Below are 25,416 nucleotides of genomic sequence, written 5' to 3'. Positions count from 1 at the left end.
TCATGAAGTCTACCTGATAAATAGTAGTCAGTGTTGTTGAAGGAAAAATTGAATGTTGTGATGCGTCTGTTAAATTAATAAGCCGCCCTATGCTTAAAGTGAGCAAAATACGTAAATATACATGTTATTATGAATGTGCCAGGTACTATATTATATATATACCAACAACATGTATATAAAACGTTGATGAAGTGTTTGTTCAGTTCAGTTCATTTATTTATTTCATTAAACAAATCAAATAAAGGAATACATTTTATATAAATCAATCAACATAACACTAAAGTAAAATATGAAGGAAAAGGAGTAAAAAATGCCCTGCGATGAGGTGGCGACTTGTCCAGGGTGTACCCCGCCTTCCGCCCGATTGTAGCTGAGATAGGCTCCAGCGCCCCCCGCGACCCCAAAGGGAATAAGCGGTAGAAAATGGATGGAAATGGAGGAGTAAAAAATAAATTAAAAACATATAATATCTGCCCCCTATTTGCACAAATACAACAATTGACTTTCAATGTTGGCGACTACAAAGACATATTTTTATTTTACAACAATTAAACCAATAATGAAGAAATAATTCTACTCAATCATCCTGATTTTTACATTTCTTTTGAACAAAGAAATGGATTTACATTGTTTTATTCCACTGTCAAATTTGTTCCATAAACACCTCTGATTGAAATACTTCTTTCCATCATCCATCCATTTTCTACCGCTTATTCCCTTTTGGGGTCGCGGGGGGCGCTGGAGCCTATCTCAGCTACAATCGGGCGGAAGGCGGGGTACACCCTGGACAAGTCGCCACCTCATCGCAAGGCCAACACAGATAGACAGACAACATTCACACTCACATCCACACACTAGGGCCAATTTAGTGTTGCCAATCAACCTATCCCCAGGTGCATGTCTTTGGAAGTGGGAGGTAGCCGGAGTACCCGTAGGGAACCCACGCAGTCACGGGGCGGACATGCAAACTCCACACAGAAAGATCCCGAGCCCGGCATTGAACCCAAGACTACTCAGGACCTTCGTATTGTGAGGCAGATGCACTAACCCCTCTTCCACTGTGCTGCCCCTCTTTCCATCATCACTGTTCTATCATCACTGTTCTAAATCTAGATTTATTAAAGATCTCCTCTGTTCCTTTCAGATTTTAATAACTTTCTCTTTTTACAAATCTGTTTTGAATGTTGCATTTACATGATTTTTAGGATATTATACTCTGCCAGTTCATGAAATTTTAAGAAGTGTAACTGTTTGAATATTGGGTTTGTGGGTTCCCTGTATGCATTTCCAGTAATGATTCTTACGGCTCTTTTCTGCAGAAGGAAGATTTGATTTAAATATGTTTTACAGGCACTCCCCCACACTTCAATACAGTATGTTAGATATGGAACGATCAATAAGTTTTACAAAATATACAATGCTTTTTGATTTAGCAATTCCTTTACTTTGGATAAAATAGCAATAGTTTTAGATACTTTAACCTGTGTTTCGTTTATATGTGATTTCCATGACAAATGTTCATCAATCATAACACCCAAAACTTGATCTCTTTGAATATTTTTAAGCGCTTCACAGACAGAATAGAGCGACTCTCATAAGCTCCATTGTAAGCTGACTTTTGATCGCGTTTATTTACTATTTAGAATGCATAAAAAAGGAAAAACGTTTTTTTGTCTTACATAAGGATTGTGAATGATAGGCAAAATTCCCCAAAAAGTGCAGTCCCCCTTTAAAAAAGACCAGTTCTTTAATTGCTTATTAGAACGACAGTATGCATTTATATTCCACTCACCTGAATCTCTGACACTGGTTCTGGTTCTGGATGGCTTAGCGGTGCTCTGTCGTTAGACATACTAGGTTTCTCTGCTACTTTCTAAGGAAGATCCCCCCCCACAAAAAACGAACAACTAACTTCAATTATGATGTCTCACAAAAAGTCAAGCCAGCTTTGAATGGAGTAGATCTGCATATTAATTCAATTAGTACCGGCGGAAGAGTTTTGGGCTTGTTGGAGCTGAAGAGGTCATCCTCCTCGTCCTCTGAGAACAGACTTGGTGTCGCTGGCTTCACCGAGCTGAGCTTGGCGCTCTGTAAAATAAACATGGTTGCGTAATGTTACCACGCAATGGAATACATCCACATGCAGACACACAAACCGACATTTCATTAAGAAAACCTGCACAGTCTGCAGTGGATATAAGGAGGAGCGGAGGAAAAAACCACTAAAAATTGGTGCTAATCTGATGGGAAAAAAGGGGCACAAAATAGTGTTATCTTCATTAGTTTTATAGTCACTTGATTTCTTAGTAAACATTGGATGCATCATTAGTGCAATTCATGCATTTTTTAAGCTGTGAGCACCCTTGAAGGTGTATTAAATGGTGCTTAGAAAATTAGGCTGTTTACCTAATTGCAGATGTTTAAAATTGTGGTTGACATAGTATTAGAAATAGCTCAGTTTTGCATCACTGTACACCAGTGATAGTCAACTAAATGGTTTTGGGGGCCACATTTCCAGAAAGTTAGGCATCGGGGGGCCGCCGGACCATTACCTTCACTATTAGCCTTATTTTGTATATTCCGGAGAACCAATGTGATTTTGGTCTATATATTTCGTTAGAGTTACAGGAGCGCTCTGCTGTTTTTAAGGACCCTCAGCAAAAAGTTAGTCAAAGATCATCTCAATGAGAGCGCTCTACTGTTTTTAAGAATCTGCTGCAAGAATGTGAATCTCTCGAAAGTTTTTTTGAAATGAACTCGCTGATCACCATTTGAATAGCCCAAATGATGAAAAAGAGATGACCTGAAATGGAGCTTTGAGGAACACTACTACAAAACCCAAAACCAGTGAAGTTGGCATGTTGTGTAATTTGTAAATAAAAACAGAATACAATGATTTGCAAATCCTTTTTAACTTATATTCAATTGAATAGACTGCAAAGACAAGATATTTAATGTTCGAACTGAGGAACTTAATTTATTTGGCAAATAATCGTTAACTTAGAATTTTATTGCAGGAACACATTGTTGGCACAGGGGCATTTTTACCAATGTTACTTGCACTTACAGATGTAGCGACAAACTGTAGTTACTGACAGTGGTTTTCTGAAGTGTTCCTGAGCCCATGTGGTGATATCCTTTACACACTGATGTTGGTTTTTGAAGGTTTTCAGCCTTGCTGCTTACGTGCAGTGATTTCTCCAGATTCTCTGAACCTTCTGATGATATTATGAACCGTAGATGGTGAAATCCCTAAATTCCTTGCAATAGCTGGTTGAGAAAACAATTTGCTCACGCATTTGTTCACAAAGTGGTGACCCTCACCCCATCCTTGTTTGTGAATGACTTAGCATTTCATGGAAGCTGCTTTTATACCCAATCATGGCCCCCCACCTGTTCCCAATTAGACTGTTCACCTATGGGATGTTCCAAATTAGTGTTTGATGAGCATTCCTCAACTTTCTCAATTTTTTTGCCACTTGTGCAAGCTTTTTTGAAACATGTGGCAAGCATGAAATTCCAAATGAGCTAATATTTGCAAAAAATAAAGTTTTCTAGTTCGAACGTTAAGTATCTTATCTTTGCAGTCTTTTCAAATGAATATAGGTTGAAAAGGATTTGCAAATCATTGTATTCTGTTTTTATTTACGATTTAAACAACGTGCCAACTTCACTGGTTTTGGGTTTTGTACTTTATTTAAGACTACTGACTGCATCGGAAGTAAACAAAACACCTAGTTAACAATACCTTAGTTAAATCACATTACGAAAAAAGAAGAGGACTTAAAAAGAGGGCCTTGAGGAACACCTAAGTTATGTAAATCACAAGTTTAGACCCCAGTGTTCTGTTTGCTAGCCAGATTAAAATGTCAAGTTTGTGTTTACAGTGGTCCAAGTTCCTCTATACAACAGGAGCATTCTAGTGTTTTTAGGAATTTGCCGCAAAAATGTTTGTCTCCCAAGTTTTGAACTGAACTCAGGGTATGATGTCATTCTCGAGCTGGATTTGGCCCCCAGACCACCGACTGTACTCTACCAGTGCAATCATAACACTTTTCAGACAATATAGGATACAGTAATGGAAACAATGAAACTTCTCATTTCTATTTTTAACACCTGAGTGGTCAAGATTGACAGCACAGATGTACCTAACATTGTGGTCAGTGAGTGTATGCCATAAAAATACTGACTGTTGTTCTCTCTGAGGGGGCAAAGAGGTCAACATCTGGATCATTGTCCTTCTGCTGCGTGGAACTAAACAACAACTCCTCATCCAGGAACACACCCGTGCTTTTCGCCTGTGGTTGCTCCTCAACAGGCTGTAAAGAGTGAACACACGTTAATAAGGAAGTCAATACATCTTCAACTTCTAATGCATCCACACCTTTGGAGCGTCTCTGGTTGTAGGTTTGCTGTGGGGGACAATTGGAGCCAGCTCATCCTCTTCTTCATCATCATCAAACAGACTTAAAGATGTGACTTTCTCCCGTGTTTTGATGTTTGGTGGCGGGCCATTGTCGTCGTAGTCGTCATCCAAAATGATCTTTGTCTGCTTGTTGGCAAAAACGTCAATGCCCCCAAACAAACTGACGGCTCCAACAGGCTTCTTTTTACTTTCACCACCCTCAAGTGATGACAGCAGTGTCTCAGTAGGCTTTACTGCTGCTTTCTCCGGCACAGGCGGCTTTTCTGGCACTGATGGCTTTTCTGGCACCTTCTTCACATCTGAAGCTTCTTGTGATTTGAGCTGAAAATCCACAAGCGAAAAAAAAAAAGATAAGTGTTAGAGATTACACCGCAGATATGTCTGAGAAACTAAATAGCAAAGTCACACTCACTTTCGTTGGTTTGTTTGTGTTTTCATCTGGTTTGATGCCAAACAAGGAACCGCTATCATCATCTTCATCCTCAAACAAGAGAGAAACCTTCTGGGGTTTCTTCTGACTGTGTGAAGAGGGACATAACCACATGATTAGATAATAAGCCTTGGCACATTTTTCTTTGAGTACAGTGGTACCTCAACTTTACAAGTACCCTGACTTACGAGGAATTTGAGATACGAGTGGTCTCTGGGCTTTTTGGTGTGCTTTAAGTTGCGAGCATACCTTGAGTTACGAGCATTTTCACTCTTGGTTGAAGCGATATTTGTAACAGGGTTGTGTCGTTTGAGCAATAATCCCTTGTGGATCATTAAAGCTTGTCCAAGTCTAAGTCTATAAGGAGTTAGTATATTGTTACACGTCGTTTCTTCTTCATTTGTGCGCGACAGTTTGACAGTTTTAACACTTGAGTGCCGCTCAGAGTTCAACATCCTGCCCTACAACCATCAGAACTAAGAAAGTTAGTGCGAAAAAAACATGTCCTACCTTTTATCTACCTGTTTAATTTGTTTCTTGTAATATTACTTTATTCTTGGTATACAGTATACTCTCGTTTTTCGTGATTGATTAATTCCTGACAGCAATAAACACATTTCCACTAAGTAGAAATAATTTATTATAAATCGATTATTTTCATAGTAGTGTAGTGTTGCGCGATATTGACAATAAGCGTTTTTAGTACTATCGTTATATAGCGATATTATATTATTATATTTTGCCCTCCAGAGTGCAAAACCATTTCTAAGTCACAATCCTCACCTCTATGGCGGCAAATAAACTACGTTTAATGCAAGTATCATCACGAGAGGATGAGGAATAGGTAAATATGCAAGCTAGCGCTGTTGAAGTAAAGAAAGATGGTTGGATCGATACATATAATGACAGTAACGATTATAGAGATTGACCGAATATCGGCGCCGATATTTGGCATTTTGATGTACTGTATATTGGTATCGGCCTCTTTTTATTGGTATCGTTTTTTGGTTGTTTTTCTTTTACAACTGCAACAAAACTACATCAGCAGATACAATATCTACTCACATGATACTAGTATTTAATTTTTTATTATTATTATTTTTTTAAATAGTGGCTCTTTCAACATTTTGGATTGCCGACCCCTGGCTTAGACGGATATTTTTTTCTATTATCAAACAAACAATCTCTAGTAAAGATACCAAGTATGTAATCAGTATATGGTCGATACTACAGTGGTTAGATCGATATTTTTTTTATAATTGTAACATATTTTATGTTTGTTTTTGTTTTTTTTTATTGTTTCCAAACTCGTGAAATAAGTTCCTGGACACAGGATGGCTTTAAGGGCGAAAACCAAAGGATTTAAATCAGAGCCAATTGTACGAAACAATAAAAATATTAATTGAAATTGTTACTCCACCCTCTGTTTTTGTTTGATTATAATTGTAATCAAGTATTGAATCAATCAATGATCTTAAGAAATACAAGTATCAGCATTGGTATAACCAACCCTACTCCTGTAACTACTGGGTATTGGATGGAAACCCAAATTTGTAGTATCGTCCACAACTAATGTTAACTGTCCAAACAATGTAAGAAAAAGTGTTAATTACATTTTAACACAAGTGTAGAAAGAACCATGTTGCAACAGAAAGTAACCAGCTATAAACAATACATTTTCAAGTAGATTAATAATGGTTAACAAAATAATACAACCAGTAAATACGCAATATGATACCGCATACGTCAGCAGCCATATTTGTGGCGAGGGATGACTGTAGTACATTTTTTTCTTTTCAGCACTGCTCTAACACTTACTCACAACTGTTTGTGATTGGTGTTGATCAAAGTACCTTGATTCTTTTGCTGGAGCAAACAGGTCGTCGTCATCCTCATCAAACAGGCTGCTTTTCTGCAACGTTGTGACACTGGGGAGGCTGGAGGGGGCGCTGGCACTTGGTTTCATTCCTCCCGTCTTATTCTCTTGCTTGGCGACACTGACTTTCGGGCTTATCCACTGGTCCTGATGTGACGCATGAATTCAATTAGTAAAATCACTCAAGTTTGGAAATTCAATATTACAGGGAAATGAGTCCAAACTTTAACTTTTTTGTTATGAAGGCTGTTTCTGCTCATATACCTCATCATCACTAAAGAGAGAGCTGGAGATAGCTTTACTGGGCTGTGGTGTGGCGATTTTAGCTGCGCTGGACTTTGATTTCGACGCCGATGCAAAGAGATCCTGCAGAAAGATAAAGACGATAAGTAAAACCAGAAAAAAACAGTCCCTTTTAGGCATGAATGCAACAAGCTGCTGTCTCCACCTCTTCATCATCATCAAATAATGACACATGATGCTTGCTAAGTATGCGCTGGCTTGTCGTTTCAGGATTGGACTGACTCTTGGGGATAGTTGGAAATACCTGGATGGGTGAAAATACGTCCAATAAATACAATAAAGTACATAAACATGATTTGTGAGTTGTGAGCTTTACTTGTGTGTCTTCGTCATCAGAAAAGAGGCTACTTGTCAGGGATTTCTGGGTCTGGCCAACAGTTGTTACAACATCTGGAACCAGCCCATTCTAGAAACAAGTGCAAAAGGCAGTTAACTACATTAAGACAGCGGCTATTAATCTGGGGCAGAAAACGTTTTGGTAACGAGTCCTCACTAAAATAACATCACGATGACAAATGTTGTGAGACAGACATCTATCCAAACCTTTTCCGATTTTTCAGACTCCTCACTGGGGATGGATGGCTGACGCCTCTTCAGGCCCTCACTGAGTAAGCTTTTAGTCCCAGGACCAAACATAGAGATGGCCCCTGCAGGCATCTAAACACAACAATCAATAATACTGTAAATTCTCCAATTAATTAAAATTATAACATTGGTTGCACTGCTTAGCAATTTGTGTAAAACGAATGTGTTACATTTGTGATACTGTTGTTTACAATAAACTCATTAGTGGTATAAATGCTGACCAAGCAGTTTGCCCTTTGCCACTATTACAACATTGGTTTTGTTGCTGCTGTGTTGCGCAATATACTAACCCATACACAACCATGAACCTGATCTACTAAAGGTTTGCGTGTATTAACACGCATGAATACTTGGTAGCACATGCAAAGCTGATCTAGTGAGCTCGTGCACAGAGGATTGTGCCTCAAATAAGCAAAATAGAGACTGCAATCCATTTAGCGTGTCTGTCTTCGTATATATGCAGAATATATGTTGATTATTAGAACGCACAAAATACAGAGAGGGGGAGATGCAAATATAATCATTTAGCGGTTGCAATGTGATTTATCAAGGCTTAAACTGTTCTGCGGCCACTGTTTTGCATCTATATTTAGCAGATTTGAAATGTTGGCATAAACTGGAACAGTTACGCACAAATGGCTGTCAGAAAGGAGACGGTCGCGCTTCAAAGACAAACGATGGCAAGAGAATCCTCCGTCCTACGTGTGTGTGTCAAAATATTTGGACTGTCCTCAATAAAAAAATATCTTAAATATTGCATCTATTTAGCAAACATTTAAAAATGTTATATTTGACTTATGACTTAAAGGGGAATTGCACAATCATCATTCACAATACTTATGTAAGACAAGATCACATGTTTTTCTTTTTTTTTTTTAATGCATTCTAACTAGTAAATGAATGTGATCGAAAGTCTGCTCACAATGGAGCTTATGGGAGTAGCACTATTCTGCCTATAAAGCCTTAAAAAAAAATCCAAACCCCTACATTAAGGTTTCATATACATGCCTTAAGTACATATGTAATGTAGTAACAGGCACATTTATAACAACATGTAATATTTGCGTATTTTGAACATTTTAAGTGTACGGCAGCGCATTTATTAAAAAACGCATCACGTTTGCTTTTTTCTTTAACTACATCACTGATTTCAACTCACTCCAGACTTCATGAGAGCCAACAAACATAAAACATCACTTACTGTACAATCTCTGCTGTCATTAGGATGCCGACAGATAGAATCGTGTTATATTCCCATTAAGATGAAGAATGACTCATATACCTCGCAAAGAAAAGGGGGGTGGAACTAAGCGCCTTTTTGTGTCTAAATTAGCTGTCAAAGTGTACCAACTTGTCGGGTATGTCCTCATCCTTCTACTATCAAGGTGAGAGGCATTATTTATGATCTAGAATAAAGATTTCCTGACCACAAACGCGAGGAAGCAGCTCACCAGTCGATTGATGTCAACATAGCCATACAAGCTAGTGATCACGGCGCCGCTATAAATAGTTTTTTTGCGTTAGCGCTTATAATAACAATATCACTAATACTTGGTTAATATTCAAGTCGCGAAATGTAAATGGTGTATTGTTGGCATGTTTTTGGATGGTTATTTATTGGGTTTTATGGGCGGCATTGGCTTAATTGTTACCTGACTTTTATTTACGACTTAGAATGCATTGAAAAAAAAATACATCCGTCGTCATGTCTTTCATAATAATTGTGAAAGATACGCAAAAGTCCAAAAAAAAGTGCAGTTCCCCTTAAAGGGACTGATTCAAACAAATCCAAATGATTCATTTTGGTGACTACTGGTGTTTTTTTGGGGCGTTTTTCATTTTGGAGAAATGTTATAAATATATATGTAAATGTATATTATACTATATGCAAAAACTGCAAGTTTTTTCATGCATTCTTGCATTTACTACTGGATCATTCCAGAAGTACCATAACAAAACAGCACGTTAGACTGTTGGAGCATATGATGTCATGAATGTGGAGGAATTTAAGTTTTTTCTTGGGCACTTAAATATGGCGGTGTGCAGAACTTTTGTACTTGTTATCAGTTGTACACACTGTCTTAGTACTGTAGCTCACCCACAACATACCCAATAATAGTACATGCAATTATATCATTTGCATACACATGGTATATGGATCTTCGTAGATCAGTGCTACATTTTCCGTTGCATTTTCTCAGGCACTCCAAATTGTTATCAACTTATCTTTTAACTCACTTCACAATAAAATTGCAAAGGAAATTCCTAAAGAACAACACATCTTACTTTAATGTTAATGTTTACCTTCTTTTCAGGCGGCTTGACAGTCTCTTCCACCTTCTTGTTTTGAGCTGGAGTTGAGACGCTGTACTTCTCACTAAATATGTCACCATCCTCGTCGTCTTCATCAAAAAGGTCAACGGCTTTTGGGGGTTTGGGTTTTTCCTGTGCAGCTGAAGAAGATGACATGAAAAACTTTGAAGTAAAGATCTCGCCTCAAGAAAGTAATGATTGAAAATGACCACACTTACCAGCTGAAGAACTTTTCAGGCTTCTACCGCCAAAGAAGTCGTCGTCATCGTCTTCATCAAACAGCCCCCCTAAACTCCCAGATGCGATGGGGCTCGGTTTGGAGGTAACGTGGGTCTTAATTGTTGGAGCTCCATTTTCTCTATTCTCCCTCAAGTCATCCACTTTATTAAAAAGGCTGCTATCTGTTTTTAGAAAAGAAGCATTTGACTCCATGGCCCTTGAGAACAGTATGCTAGCATGTAACTACCTGGAAATATTGAGACAGCACCGGGTGGGATTTTCTTGCCAGGTTTGTCAGATTCTTTAGTGGATCGCAAAGGGAAAATAGGCAAATTAATAAAGGGGAAAATACATTTTAATGTGATTTAATGCAGGAGTTACGTAAAAAAAAAAAGGGCTTACTTGCCTAAAACTGATAAATATTTCACATCCCAAGATAGCGTCCAGCTATGGTTAATAATTTACAATGTGTAGAAAACATGTTGCAATGTTATCTATTTGAATAAATGCTTGACAAAAGGTGACTGGTGGGGTACATACTGATTATCTATTCAAGTTATGTTTGGTAAAGCCATTGTACTGGATCTAGATTAGACCTATACCCACAATACACATACCATTCTTCCGCAGGAAGTGTACGCCAGGTACATTCAATTACACAAATAAACACCTCACCTCTAGTAAATGTCTCCTTTATAAAGACATCTTCTCTGAACTTTGTGTCACAAACTCCAATTATCATTTTTGACACAATGGGTTTCAAATATTGATTCAGTAACAAATGACACACTGGTGCAAATACAATGTATTAATGGCATTGGTATATTGTCACAACCTATTGGTATAATATAATATCAAAATAAAATTGGCTCTCACAACAATATATAGAAGATGTTACACAATTTGATATGTATTATTTCATTTTTATCCATCCATTTTCTACCGCTTGTCCCTTATGGGAAAACATTATATTGTACTGTATATTTAATTTTATATCATCAAACTGTTCAACTAAAGATGTCCTTCATAATTACTATATAAACTAAATTATATACAATTCTGATTACAATTATATTAAAATAAATCACATTTACCGTAAATCAAATTTAAATAAATCAAATTTAAATTATGTTTAAATTTTAATTAAGATAAAATTACATTTAAATTACGTTTTAATTTGATTAAAAATACAATAAAATAAAAATGAAACAAAATGAAAACAACAAACAAAGCACACAAAAACCCAAAACAAAAGCTTTACCTGCAGCGGGAGTGGTGCTTCTGGTGCTTTTATTCACAGACGTGTCTTCTTTGGACACAGGTTTGGGTTTTGGTGCGTCAGAGAACAAATCACCCTGCATGGCAATCGAGAATAAAGCACCAAATACATTTGGCAAGAGTCATAAACATAAAAAAACCCATTACTATACCTCATCGTCATCATCAAAGAGGCCTCTCCCCCCACTGAAGAGACCACCTTTCCCTCCAAACGGGGAGAAGTCGTCGTCGTCCATCTTCGGAGGTTTAAACATGTCGTCGCTGTCTTCTTCAGCTGCTGCTGCAGTGTGCATAAAGAGGAAAATTAGATAAAATAATAAACTACTAAATAATGATGATAATGATGATGAATAAATGAAAAGTCATGCGTACCATGTGAGTTTGCAGGCTTTGACTCTTTTGTGCCTTTACCTTTCTTCTTTGATGATAATGCTTTTGTTTGATAAGAATAACAACAAAAAAAAAGCTTGCGTGTGAATTGGTGTTCATGTGAAGCTACATTTTGTAAATGTCTCGCGTTCAAATGAAGATGAATGCGAACAGGACTCAAATAAAGGCTGACACAGTGGCAACTTACAGGCTCGATCTCCTGTTGGTTTGCTAACCAGTTCCCCTTTAATCCTGGCGGCCAGCTCGTCGGCAAAGGATGACGGGCCGGTGCTCTGAATGCCACATGAGGAAAAACAGACACATCATGCAACATGGCTCCGTTTCCAAGCAACAGCACTGAATGATATAAGGAGGCCAATGAGGAGTAACCCAGGCATTGATTAGTTTTCTGTGTGTAAAAGTTTAGACATGTGGAAATAGACTACCATATTTTTCGGACTATAAAGGCACACTTTAAATCCTTTCATTTTCTCAAAACTCGACAGTGCGCCTAATGTATGGAATAATTTTGGTTGTGCTTACGGACCTCAAAGCTATTTCATTTGGTATATGGTGAAATGATAAGTGTGACCAGTAGATGGTAGTCACATATAAGAGACTGCAATATGACTAAAGTAAACAACACCAACATTTTATATGTTCCATTCAAAATATAGAAACGGCGCTCAAAACTCTAATCAAAATATTTTAGTACGACTTTGGTAAGCTATGAAGCCGCACCGCTTGATCAATCAATCAATCAATCAATGTTTATTTATATAGCCCTAAATCACAAGTGTCTCAAAGGGCTGCACAAGCCACAACGACATCCTCGGTACAAAGCCCACATAAGGGCAAGGAAAAACTCACCCCAGTGGGACGTCGATGTGAATGACTATGAGAAACCTTGGAGAGGACCGCATATGTGGGTAACCCCCCCCTCTAGGGGAGACCGAATGCAATGGATGTCGAGTGGGTCTGACATAATATTGTGAGAGTCCAGTCCATGATGGATTGTACTGTGCTTCAACATACGAGTATTATTCTGTTGTGTATATAAGGTAAGACATATTATCTGGTGTTTGGTTTCGCAATATTATGCAAAAGCAACTTTTCCTACTTTGTGGTACCTGCTGATCTGTATTTGGCATCTGCATAAGTCCTGAAAATTTGCGCGTGTCCGCCTTTGTAGTCCGTGGCGACGCCGTAGTCGATAAGCTTCTTCTTTTTCTTTATCTTCTTGTTATGGGAAATTCATCCTTCGCTGTTGCCATTTCTAATATAAAGTAGTGTAAAGTTCTTACTTATATCTGTCAGTAAACTCGCCATGAAAGCGCTAAAACATACTGGTGTAGGGAATTTACATTATTCACCCAAGGAACTTTATTTATTAAAGAGTTCCGGTCGGACGGTTTTTCACGGGACACAGATGAGGAGATGCTGCTCCGTTATTGATTTAAGTGTGAAGTGAAGTGAAGTGAATTATATTTATATGGCGCTTTTCTCTAGTGACTCAAAGCGCTTTACATTGTGCAACCCAATATCTAAGTTACATTTTTAAACCAGTCTGGGTGGCACTGGGACCAGGTGGGTAAAGTGTCTTGCCCAAGGACACAACAGCAGTGACTAGGTTGGCAGAAGCGGGGATCGAACCTGGAACCCTCAAGTTGCTGGCACGGCCACTCTACCAACCGAGCTATACCGCCCCAAGTAAAGTCTGAATGTTATTAAAACAGTTAGCTCCATCTTTTGACACTTCTTCCACTCCCGCCCTAGCACGATACGATGACGGAGAAAAGACAATGCCGAAGGTGAGCCACGTAAATAAGACCGCCCACAAAACGGCGCATCCTGAAGCGACTGTCAGAAAGCAGCTTGAAGATGATCTGTAAAACATCATCTATGCAACATTTTGACCAAAGAACCACTATTACATGTTATGTAGACCACAAGGAAGTGTTTTACAGTTAGAAAAAATAATAATAATATGACTCCTTTAATGCACCCTATAATCCGGTGTGCCTTTTGTATGAAAACAGACCTGTCAAGACCCGCTCATCGGCAGTCCGCTTTATAATCCGGTGCGCTTTATGGTCCGGAAAATACGGTACATACACAAAGCTCTACCTTTGCGTCATCATCATCCTTGTCTGACTCTCCGAATATATCTGAGTCGTCATCGTCGTCTTCGTCCTCCTCATAACTCAACATAGATGACTTCTGCAAGTATAGGAGTTTTTAATGCGAAAATCCATCCATTTGTCACCAAATTGATTCCCTTTCATGTATTTACCTTATTGATACTAATGCGGCCATCATCCGCCTCCTGCATGTAGTCATCATCTGAATTCTGTTTACATTGTATGTTTTTAGCCATGTTAAAAGAGTAAAAACATTGATATTATTATGAAAAATAAGGTTAGAAGCTTTTACTTACATCTTTGCCATCATCACTTTCAATGACACTGTCTCTCTGGCTGTCCACTGACATATCTGTGAAAACAAATCATTACCAACACTGGACCAGACAAACACTAACGTCTTAACATGGAGGCTGCTTGTTCATCACCATCACTAGACAGGTCACCAAGGCCAACGTCGTCCTGCTCCATGAAAGCCTGGGAGCCAATCAGTAAAGGAAGAGGTCTATCCACGTAAAGATCCTTATAAAACAAAAAAACACATATTATATGCAGATTACTGAAGTGCAAAAAAAGTATAAATCTTCATTACCTTGGCCTCCAGTATTGCCTCGCCTCTGTCGTTAGCCTCCTCGTCCTCGGAGTCGGAGTTTCCCGCTTTGATGTCCAGGTGCTCAAAGGCCGACTCCAGCACCTTTAACCCGTAATTCACCGCTTCCTGCATCTTGGGGATCAGCTCGGATTCTTTCTGCTCGCGTGTTTTCTTTGACAGGAAAGAAGTTTGTCATTAAACTTTAATAAAACAAAAGTGATGGTGCACAATTACAGATACAGTTGGAGGGGGTGGATATCAAAATAGTTAATGAAATAAAGGTTCTGGGAGTTACAATTGATGATCAAATTAACTGGTAATCACAAATTAAATCATATACAAACCAAAGTGTCACGAAGCATCGCAGAATTGAATAAAGCCAAACACGTTCTAGATCACAAATCACTCCGCATTTTATACTGTTCCAATAGTTCTTCCATATTCTGAATCTGATTCCGATTCTGATATCTAACCTACTGTGCAGAAGTTTGGGGCAATAATTACATAAGGACACTAAATCCACTCATTATCCTGCAAAAGAAAGCAATAATGGTCATTCATAAGGCAGGATATAGGGATCACACAATTAATTATTTATTACATTCAAAACTTGAAGTGTAAGGATCTTGTGGAAATACAAACAGTACAAATTAAATATAAAGCAAAAAACAATTCACTGCTTGGTATTGTGCAAAAGTTTTTCACTGAAAGGGAAGGGGGTTTAAATTTAGGAGGTAATTTCAATCTAAAAATTTTGAATGTACGCACAACACGAAGAAGCTTTTGTGTTTCAAACATGTGGGCTTCTACTATGGAACAGTTTGAATGTAGAGTTAAAAGAATGTCTACCCTTAATTTAGTTCAAAAAAACAATACTAAGACATGATTTTTAATATGTACAAGAATGAGGGTTTCTAACAATCACAAAGTGTTTACATTATTATTATTGTAATTATTTGGGTAGTTATTTACTTGTTATTGGTTGGTGTTACCATCAATTACTACTTGTATTAACGTGACTATATACAGTATGTGTATATTGTACTTATGTACGGTATATTTGTGCAAAAGAAAAGTGAGTAAAGTGAGTAAAAGATTATTGATGATATATTGTATTAGGACCGGTAAATGTATCATTGTGTATAATAATAATAATAATAAAAAAAGCCAGTGATTTGGTTTATAAAGTAGGGGGTGGGAGTAAATAAGTTTCACTCCTTTTTGGATATGAAAAAAAACCCATTATGTATTATTTTCATTGTTCAATATTTGTTTCTATTTCTGTACCTTACTGTAAAGTTATCAAGATTATTCCCTTTTTTCATTTGCTTTGGTTTTAACATGTCCAATATAAACTACTACTACTACAAATAAAACATTACCATCCATATTAACACTGACTATATAAAGAGACAGGGTTCATACACTTTTATTTAAAATATAACTTTTTAAAATGATTGAACTCACTTTGTTATTCAATTGTCAAAAACTCTGCCTCCAAAAATGTATTTTTATTAATGTTTTTCTATTTTGAAAAGTTGAGATAAGTGATGTTAAAAATATATATATAGTTTTTTTTTTAAATAACATTTTATCTGAATCATGTTAAGAAACAAGTCCACATACACCTAAAAATTCAACAAGTTTGAAAATAAGTGGTAAGTATATATTTTTAAACGTTTTAAATAATTTATTTGTAAAAATAATAATATATTTCTTCATGTTGTACTTCCTCAAATAATGGCTTCCATACTCATAAACACTACACCCCAATTATTTGCCAGATGGGTAATCCAATTGTGTAAATAAATGCCACACTCTTGGAAAACAAAAAACAGCGAATAGACGTAAACTAAACTTTTATCTGTACCAAATGCCAGAAGAAAGACCAACATTGAGGCGGCATTTAGCCGCTATGGCCCCCACCTGTGGAACAATCTATCGGAGAGCCTTAAGTCTGCAGAGACCGTTGATATATATATTTAAAAAAATGTTAAAAAAGGCACACCTTTTTAAATCAGGCTTTTTATTGGTCATTTTAAACTCTCAATTTCTTAATTTTTAATGTTACTTTTTATTTTGTGTTTTGCTATTATTAGTACTAGTATTCATTATTTTATTTTATACCTATATTTTAAACTGTATTTCATATTTTTTTAGATGACGTTAATTTTTAAGTACACTCCAGTGTGGACGCCTCAAAAGTGGCGTTTTTGCGCAATTCTGAGTGCCATGCCATGTCCAGTTAATGTAAATAGTGCTGTGTGGGTTGGTTTTTTTGGTGTAAAACACTTTGTCCTGCAATTTGCCTGTGCAAGAAAATTTATAAATAATCAAGTTTGATTGATACTAAATACAACAACTATTTTGGGATAAAATGAAACCCCTGATTCTACCTGATCAGGCTGCTTCTCCACAGCTTCAGCCTTCAAAACGGGCTCCTCTACCTCGTCATCGTACACTCTCTGCAACAGGAAACAAAAGTTGATGCAACGCTTATGTGTTGTAAGTACAAGGAAAGTCATTCAAATCAAATAGGAAAGCGATATGTTACGTTTTCGATGAACTGTGTGTTGGAGAGCATGAGGAAGTCATTGAAGACAGAGTGCAAACTGCTGTCTGTGGCCTTGGTGTCTCGGATCAAACTGTCCAGCTGCTTTTCAATCTCATGTGTTTTGGACAACATTCTTTGAGAAAAGTCTTGGAGGAACAAGAAGAGCTGCCATGGGAGGGAGATGGGGGTAAACAAACACGGTTATGTTGACGAACCAAAGCAGAAATAATGTCAAGATCCTTGCAATGCAGGGTTTAAGTGTTACTCTCATGACTCCAGTAACTGTTGGCTCTGCTTTCTTACCCCTGAATCGGCAGCTAACGACCAGTTGACGCTGCTCTGCCTCATTTCTTCAAGAGTCCACGGTCTCTCCCAAATCTGAGCATCTTTCTTACTGTGTTCATTCCCGTCCGGACCATTTGCCATCCCATCTGGCATCCCGTTCATCTGAAGAAACAACACGGTCATTAAGAGAGAGACCAAACAGACCAATATGCTGTTTGATCTATCAATAAATGCACATACAGCACATAAAAATATGCCCTATTTTTGCTTCTTGTAAACAGTTTTTTTTATTATATCGTTGCCATGTCTGGGGTTTTAACAGCAACAATTTTCAAAAGTTCCAAAAAAATACATGAGATAATTTAAATCACATCTTTAAAAATATTTTAAATGAATATAATGATATCACTATTTTAATAATATATATATATATATTTTTTGTTCATTCTAAATATGTATCATTAATTTTTATCTTAATTTTCAAAAGGCATGCAGATTACTGTATAGACACAAAAATAAGACATAATTGTTATCCTAGCAGAAAAGTCAAGTGACCTTGAATTCCGGTTTCTATAACCCAAACCAACAGGTGGTGCCATGTGACTTCTCACCAAGCTAGCCCGTGCCTTTCTTCTTGTCACTCACACCTGCCTATAAAAAAGTGACTCAAAGGCTAGGCATACAACAAAGGACGACTGTATGATGCTAAACTTAAAGATAATGATGTAAGTAAAGTCATCAAACAACTGTTGCGCAGCTAAGAAATATTCCATCCACCAGTTATTTCACGGTCATAAAATATATGACAAAAATTTAAAATGAGTGTTTTATTACTGTTGATTTTGTCTTTAAAGATTATATCCAAAATAAATTTCGAAAAACAGGGGTTGTCTTATTTTCAAGTCCATATACATGTAATACAGATTACCTTAAAAAATATGATTTCCTGGTTGCGATGTATTATTAGACAAACATTTATGCATTCGTAAAATATTATGCACAGTCGTCTTTTGTTTATCTCTGTTAATTGGTTCCGGACATGACCACGGTAAAGTAGGAATCCATTATGAATCAACTATTTTTGGGCTAAACATGATGTAACACCATTTAGTCACTTTTACACTTTTTTAATCCAATTTAGTAACGCTGCCTGGGAATGAGCTATGATACTGAACAGTGCACTCTGATTGGTTTAGTCTCCTCTAGTAGCCAATACTACTGTAGTGTTGATATTCTTCATTTATTTAACCATATTTATGACCAAAATATTTTAGAATATGCTTTACAATTTCAAAACCTGCGATGTGGTGACACTGCATTTTTGAATTGATGTGGCGAGGGATGACTGTATTGCATTTCTTGAGACAAAATTGAGTGCACTACTAGGCAACGACCAGCAGAAGCGCTGTTGATTCGGTCTCAATTAGTTTGTTGACTGTTAAAGGAGGGCTACACGGCCAAATTAAACACGTTCAACAGCGACATAAATATTGCTACTTATGAAGTTAATACCATATTTTCTTATAATGTAGACTGTGGCGTGTTGACAGCAAGTACACAACAAGCTACTGTACTGAAAGCATCCTAACACCAGTTTGACACTAACCATCAACCATTGGTGTTGTGTCATCTGGATTATTGTTCAGTTATTTGGGCTTCTGCACGCAAGGTTGAGCTTAGAAAATTCCAAACAGCTCAAAATAGGGCAGCTAGACTTACTCTTGATTGTTCTTATAGATCGAGTGTGAACATATACATTCTTGTCTCGGATGGCTGAAGGTTATTCATAGATTATACAGCGGTTTATTGTTATTTATTCGAAACGTTATTCATAACAAGTACCCTACAGCTCTTTTTAAGCAGATTGGGATCTTTCTGTGTGGAGTTTGCATGCTCTCCCCGTGACTGCGTGGGTTCCCTCCAGGTACTCCGGCTTCCTCCCACCTCCAAAGACATGCACCTGGGGATAGGTTGATTGGCAACACTAAATGGGCCCTAGTGTGTGAATGTGAGTGTGAATAGTGTCTGTCTATCTGTGTTGGCCCTGCGATGAGGTGGCGACTTGTCCAGGGTGTACCCCGCCTTCCGCCCGATTGTAGCTGAGATAGGCTCCAGCGCCCCCCGCGACCCCAAAGGGAATAAGCGGTAGAAAATGGATAGATGGATGGATGGTTATAATGCTGATGTTCACCACTACAGTACCAGAGCTCCAACTCAAGGTCTACTTGCATTACCACGACCAATATTAATTCAATGAAAACACTGGTGTGTACAGAGGCATTTCATTATGGAATATTAGGACTATTCCGAGTAAAATGGGTTTCACATGGTTTGTGGAGTTCCCCCTGCTGTTGTGGTTATGGTGTATTATTTAGGGGTGGGCAAGTTAATGCGTTAATTTCGAGTTAACCCATCAATCTATTAACGCCGACAATTTTTTTATCGCGCATTTGTGTATGTTGTTTACATGCTTTTATTTTGTTAACGCCTATTGCTGGCTCCTTCGGAAAAGGAAGGAGAACGCGGAAGAAAACAAAACAAGCATGGAGAAGAAGGGTAACTCAACAGAACTTTTACAGGGTCATTTTCATTATAAAGTACTTTCAGGCGGCGGATTTGACAGAAGCAAAGTGGTTTGTAGCAACTGCCAAGCTGAATTTTCTTATCACAGGAGTACTTCCAGTCTAAAATATCACCTTAAAGCCAAGCACATTGTTGATGCGAGCAAACCATTCAACAAAGCAGAAAGTGGAGCCAGGCTTGGGCAGACTACGTTAAATGCAGCGTGCGGGAGAAGTATAGATAAACGAGAGCAAGAGAAGCTAACAAATGCCATAGCAAAGTGGATAGTTACAGACTGTAGGCCCATCAGTGTTGTGGAAGACGCCAGCCTGAGAAACATTGTGCGAAGCGCAACAAGTGACAGCACGTATGAGCCGCCATCAAAACGCACCATCGCACCAAGAATACACTAGTTGTATGAAAAGGAGAGGACTGTAAAAGTGACAACTTTACAACGTGCAGCTGTAGTTGCTCTTAGTAGGGACTACTGGACATCAATCGGTAAGCATAATTACCTCGGAGTTACAGTGCATTATATTGATGAAAAGTGGGTGCTGCATTCACATGCTCTGTCTATAATGAAAACAGAGGAGAGGCATTATGGAAAGGAAAATGTTTCTGCTGTTACCTCAGAAATTGTCTGTTCGGTAGTGATGGGATCGGCAGTTCTTTTGACTGTACTGAATCACTAGAATCATTTCCTTAAATTGAGTCGTTCAAAAAATTTGTTCACTGAATCCCCCCCCCCCCCCAAAAAAAAAAATAGGAGGGTGGAGGGGTGGGGGGGGGGGGGGGGGGGGCGTAGTACAGTACAGTGCAGACATTCGCTGGAGAAGCAGCAAATAGGGTGAACGTGAGTCCCTACACAGCTCTGTGCATTCAGTACACCAGGCAGTGAATGACGGACACAGCGCCACAGTTCAGTACGTGAACCTGAATCACTTCTGCAACAGCAGTTCTGTGTGCAGATCGGCGAATCATGAGTCAGTCAGTAACAGTTCCCCCAGCGGCAGATCTTGGTGTGTGTCAGTTCGCGAACGACACAAGCCCTCAGCACCAAATGAACAACGCGCACAGTGACTGAACGAGAGCCTCAATGTGACGTCCTCCTCCGCGACACAGTCAGTTCTCTGTGTCAGTAGGTTCGCGAGTCCTGATTCTGTCGTTCACTGAGTGATTCATGTCGTTAATCCGCGGTGAACGAATCGTTCGCTCAGTCCCTCCCCCCGCCCCCATGATGAGTAGCTGGCTGCGTCGTTCGCCGACGTCGAGGGTTCAGTGAGTCACAGAATGCGCCAGTTCCACTCATACCGGCATGGTCGCGGCGGAGCTCAACTGAACTGAGAAAGGAACGAATCAGTTCATGAAGTGATTCGGTTCAGTACGTTCACTCAAAAGATTTGTTCGTTCGAACGACACAACATTACTGTTCGGATGTTATTATTGTGGCTCAGGGATTTGTATGTAGATTATATTTATTTTCCATAACAACAGGATAACTTAAATACCCAGGCAGTGGCAATAAACTTGAATGTTTGTATTGACATTTTTTGAGTTGATTTTCATAAAATATGCTATTTAACTGCTACTGTTTAACAAATACTGATTTTAATTGTGTTTGCACAACAAATGTTTTGGCACTTTTGTTCATCCATCCATCCATCCATCTTCTTCCGCTTATCCGAGGTCGGGTCGCGGGGGCAGCAGCCTAAGCAGGGAAGCCCAGACTTCCCTCTCCCCAGCTACTTCGTCCAGCTCTTCCTGTGGGACCCCGAGGCGTTCCCAGGCCAGCCGGGAGACATAGTCTTCCCAACGTGTCCTGGGTCTTCCCCGCGGCCTCCTACCGGTCGGACGCGCCCTAAACACCTCCCCAGGGAGGCGTTCGGGTGGCATCCTGACCAGATGCCCGAACCACTTCATCTGGCTCCTCTCGATGTGGAGGAGCAGCGGCTTTACTTTGAGCTCTCCCCGGATGGCAGAGCTTCTCACCCTATCTCTAAGGGAGAGCCCCGCCACCCGGCGGAGGAAACTCATTTCGGCCTCTTGTACCCGTGATCTTGTCCTTTCGGTCATAACCCAAAGCTCATGACCATAGGTGAGGATGGGAACGTAGATCGACCGGTAAATTGAGAGCTTTGCCTTCCGGCTCAGCTCCTTCTTCACCACAACGGATCGATACAGCGTCCGCATTACTGAAGACGCCGCAGCGATCCGCCTGTCGATCTCACGATCCACTCTTCCCTCACTCGTGAACAAGACTCCGAGGTACTTGAACTCCTCCACTTGGGGCAAGATCTCCTCCCCAACCCGGAGATGGCACTCCACCCTTTTCCGGGCGAGAACTTTTGTTCATATGGGAGAATATTCCAATAAAAGGTGCACTACACACTACTTTTGAATTCATTATTGGGTTTTGCGTATACATTGCAGTTAATCATGATTAATCGGAGAAATAGTGCAATTAATTATGATTACATTTTTTAATCGTTGCCCAGCCCTAGTATTATTATTTTACTTTGAACTTTTTGGAAAAAGGACCCCAGGAAGAATAGCCTGGCGTTTGTGCGTCGGCTAATAAACAATTGGGGTTTTTGAATGGTTAGCATAAAGGGCACATAAAACAACATTGACTTATATCAACCTGGGTGCCACATAGATTCAATGTGCGACCAGGGTGAACTGCTGCCCTTTTGGTCAAAGTGCAAGAAATAAATCCCTCTATGCAAAAACAAAGCAACTTCCACAGTACACGTTACATTTTATAGTAACTTCATAATAAGTTCAATACATTCACTGGTAGCTACTTTGCATTTTTACGACATCTAGAATGTTCTCTCAACTTGTAGCAACATGACTGCTACACTTAAAGATAAACAAACGTACCTCCGTAAATCGTACAACTTGTTACATTAACGCCACGTTGCAAAAAAAATGTTTATTCGTTGTGTTGCCTTTTTTAAAGTTGAACTATTTAACTAGCATAGTGGGAGCTGTTTAGCTAGCAGCTAGCTAGCTAGCCAACGTATACGTTAGTGGAGCATACGAGCGAACATGAATACAGACTAGCTTTTACCGCGCTTACCTTAATAATGCCAGGCAATGGAACGTCCACCGGCTTTCGAACGTGCGGAGAAAAGAGGCGACACAAACGATCGATTATGCTAAATTTGGCCTTTCCCTCATTGGTCTTCTGACAGGTCAGCCATGTTCTGTCTGCAGACAGTCACCTGACTTGGGTTGCCTAGCAACCACTGGTAAAAGTGGGACGGAGTGGAACGAACAAATCTCGTCCGCAATGTTTCCACGCTCCGGTGACTTGTCGGTTTGAACTTTCGATTTCGAGGTCCTGAATGTAGATTGTAGCAACGCAGACACGGTTTAGGACTTGTTTGTTGTTTGTTTCTCTTATCAAAGAGAGCTGTTGTGTTGCCGCGCAATCGTCAGTGCGCATGTGCGAATATTTCACACCACGGAAATAGCGACATACCTATCGCAAAACGATATTAATGTTAAAAAAAACAAACGGTTAGCGTTTCAGGCAAATTGCATAAAGTTACTAAACTACGCTTACCGACAGTATGAAAGGTTAGTATTTTAGTATAAAAACCCAACACACCTCTCCTCGCCATGTGGGGATGTAGCTCAGTGGTAGAGCGCATGCTTTGCATGTATGAGGCCCCGGGTTCAATCCCCGGCATCTCCACTTTTGCAAACAACTACCGTCACAAAGTGGACCACCAAAATAATCGAACATGGAACAACTGATAAAATGCAATTCACAAAAAAGTAATCAACACTCCTATAGTGATATTTTAATTGTTTGATACTCATACTTGCCAACCCTCACGGATTTTCCGGGAGACTCCCGAAATTCAGCGCCTCTCCCGAAAACCTCCTGGGACAAATTTTCTCCCGAAATTCAGGCGGACTCAGGTCCTCCACAATATAAAAAAGCATACCTGCCCAATCACGTTATAACTATAGAATGATGGAGGGCGAGTTCTTGGTTTCTTATGTGGGTTTATTGTTAGGCAGTTTCATTAACGTCCTCCCAGCGCGGCAACAACACACAACAACAGCAGTCATTTTTTTGTATACCGTAAAGCAGTTCATCTGCCGTAAACAGCAATGTTGTGACACTCTTAAACAGGACAATACTGCCATCTAGTGCATATGTGTGTGTATATATGTAAATAAATGAACACTGAAATTCAAGTATTTATTTTATATATATATATATATATATATATATATATATATATATATATATATATATATATATATATATATGTATATATATATGTCTTAATAAGGTTATCCAAAAAATAGTGCTCGATACCGTAGTAGAGCGCAATATATGTATGTGTGGGAAAAAAAATCACAAGACTATTTCATCTCTACAGGCCTGTTTCATGAGGGGTTCCCTCAAAATCTCCTGATGATTGAGGGAACCCCTCATGAAACAGGCCTGTAGAGATGAAGTAGTCTTGTGATTTTTTTCCCCACACATACATATATGTATATATATATATAAAATAAAATAAATACATGTATATATATATCTATATATATAGCTAGAATTCACTGAACGTCAAGTATTTCTTATATATATATGAAATACTTGACTTGGTGAATTCGAGCTGTAAATGTACTCCTCCCCTTTTAGCCACGCCCCCGTCCCACCCCGACCACGCCCACCCCCACCTCCCGAAATCGGAGGTCTCAAGGTTGGCAAGTATGTTGATACTGGAGATGTCCGATGATATCGGACTGCCGATATTATCGGCGATAAATGTTTTAAAATGTAATATCGGAAATTATCGGCATCGGTTCCAAAAAGTAAAATTTATGACTTTTCAACGGAGTGGTACACGGACGTAGGGAGAAGTACAGAGCGTCAATAAACTTTAAAGGCACTGCCTTTGCGTGCCGGCCCAATCACATAATATCTACGGCTTTTCACACATAAGTGAATGCAAGCCATACTTGGTCAACAGCCATACAGGTCACACTGAGGGTGGCTGTACAAACAACTTTAACACTGTTACAAATATGCGCCACACTGTGAACCCACACCAAAACAAGAATGACAAACACATTTCGGGAGAACATCCGCACCATAACACAACAAAAACACAACAGAACAAATACCCAGAACCCCTTGCAGCACTAACTCTTCCGGGACGCTACAATATACACCCCCCGCTACCCTTCGCCCTCCACCTCAACCTCCTCATGCTCTTTCAGGGAGAGCATGTCCCAAATTCCAAGCTGCTGTTTTGAGGCATGTTAAAAAAAAAAATAATGCACTTTGTGACTTCAATAATAAATATGGCAGTGCCATGTTGGCATTTTTTTCCATAACTTGAGTTGATTCATTTTGGAAAACCTTGTTACATTGTTTAATGCATCCAGCGGGGCATCACAACAAAATTAGGCATGTGTTAATTCCACGACTGTATATATCAGTATCAGTTGATATC

At 39.0% G+C, this 25,416-nt stretch overlaps 1 protein-coding gene and 1 non-coding gene across 5 annotated transcripts in view; one reads left to right on the top strand and one right to left on the bottom strand.

Annotated features, from left to right (window-relative positions):
• washc2c (WASH complex subunit 2C) overlaps positions 1 to 23,177 on the bottom strand; it is a 29,385-nt gene extending 6,208 nt beyond the window's left edge. Inside the window, exons 1-26 of one of the 4 annotated variants that reach the window (XM_061950179.1) lie at positions 23,016 to 23,177; positions 17,390 to 17,533; positions 17,087 to 17,251; positions 16,929 to 16,997; positions 14,533 to 14,703; positions 14,369 to 14,462; positions 14,237 to 14,292; positions 14,093 to 14,149; positions 13,927 to 14,019; positions 12,008 to 12,092; positions 11,803 to 11,862; positions 11,583 to 11,710; positions 11,414 to 11,507; positions 10,400 to 10,453; positions 10,152 to 10,334; positions 9,925 to 10,073; positions 7,579 to 7,692; positions 7,352 to 7,441; positions 7,181 to 7,279; positions 6,997 to 7,098; positions 6,710 to 6,879; positions 4,839 to 4,944; positions 4,385 to 4,747; positions 4,191 to 4,319; positions 1,987 to 2,088; positions 1,793 to 1,873 (exon numbers count right to left, since the gene is read on the bottom strand). In XM_061950179.1, coding sequence (XP_061806163.1) covers positions 1,793 to 1,873; positions 1,987 to 2,088; positions 4,191 to 4,319; positions 4,385 to 4,747; positions 4,839 to 4,944; positions 6,710 to 6,879; positions 6,997 to 7,098; positions 7,181 to 7,279; positions 7,352 to 7,441; positions 7,579 to 7,692; positions 9,925 to 10,073; positions 10,152 to 10,334; positions 10,400 to 10,453; positions 11,414 to 11,507; positions 11,583 to 11,710; positions 11,803 to 11,862; positions 12,008 to 12,092; positions 13,927 to 14,019; positions 14,093 to 14,149; positions 14,237 to 14,292; positions 14,369 to 14,462; positions 14,533 to 14,703; positions 16,929 to 16,997; positions 17,087 to 17,251; positions 17,390 to 17,533 — 2,958 coding nt within the window. In that variant the 5' untranslated portion in view covers positions 23,016 to 23,177. Of the gene's footprint in view, positions 1 to 1,792; positions 1,874 to 1,986; positions 2,089 to 4,190; positions 4,320 to 4,384; positions 4,748 to 4,838; positions 4,945 to 6,709; positions 6,880 to 6,996; positions 7,099 to 7,180; positions 7,280 to 7,351; positions 7,442 to 7,578; positions 7,693 to 9,924; positions 10,074 to 10,151; positions 10,335 to 10,399; positions 10,454 to 11,413; positions 11,508 to 11,582; positions 11,711 to 11,802; positions 11,863 to 12,007; positions 12,093 to 13,926; positions 14,020 to 14,092; positions 14,150 to 14,236; positions 14,293 to 14,368; positions 14,463 to 14,532; positions 14,704 to 16,928; positions 16,998 to 17,086; positions 17,252 to 17,389; positions 17,534 to 17,926; positions 18,009 to 23,015 lie in introns of those variants that run through there. The other 3 variants (XM_061950342.1, XM_061950261.1, XM_061950417.1) reach the window with 3 other exon arrangements.
• A 387-nt stretch (positions 23,178 to 23,564) lies between these two features.
• On the top strand, positions 23,565 to 23,636 carry trnaa-ugc (transfer RNA alanine (anticodon UGC)). The gene has a single exon. It is a non-coding gene; the product is annotated as a tRNA-Ala (tRNA).
• The last annotated feature ends 1,780 nt before the right edge of the window (positions 23,637 to 25,416 follow it).

The sequence above is a fragment of the Nerophis lumbriciformis genome, linkage group LG02 (assembly GCF_033978685.3).
Source record: "Nerophis lumbriciformis linkage group LG02, RoL_Nlum_v2.1, whole genome shotgun sequence".
NCBI lineage: Eukaryota > Metazoa > Chordata > Actinopteri > Syngnathiformes > Syngnathidae > Nerophis > Nerophis lumbriciformis.
This window is presented reverse-complemented; position numbering and strand designations above follow the sequence as displayed.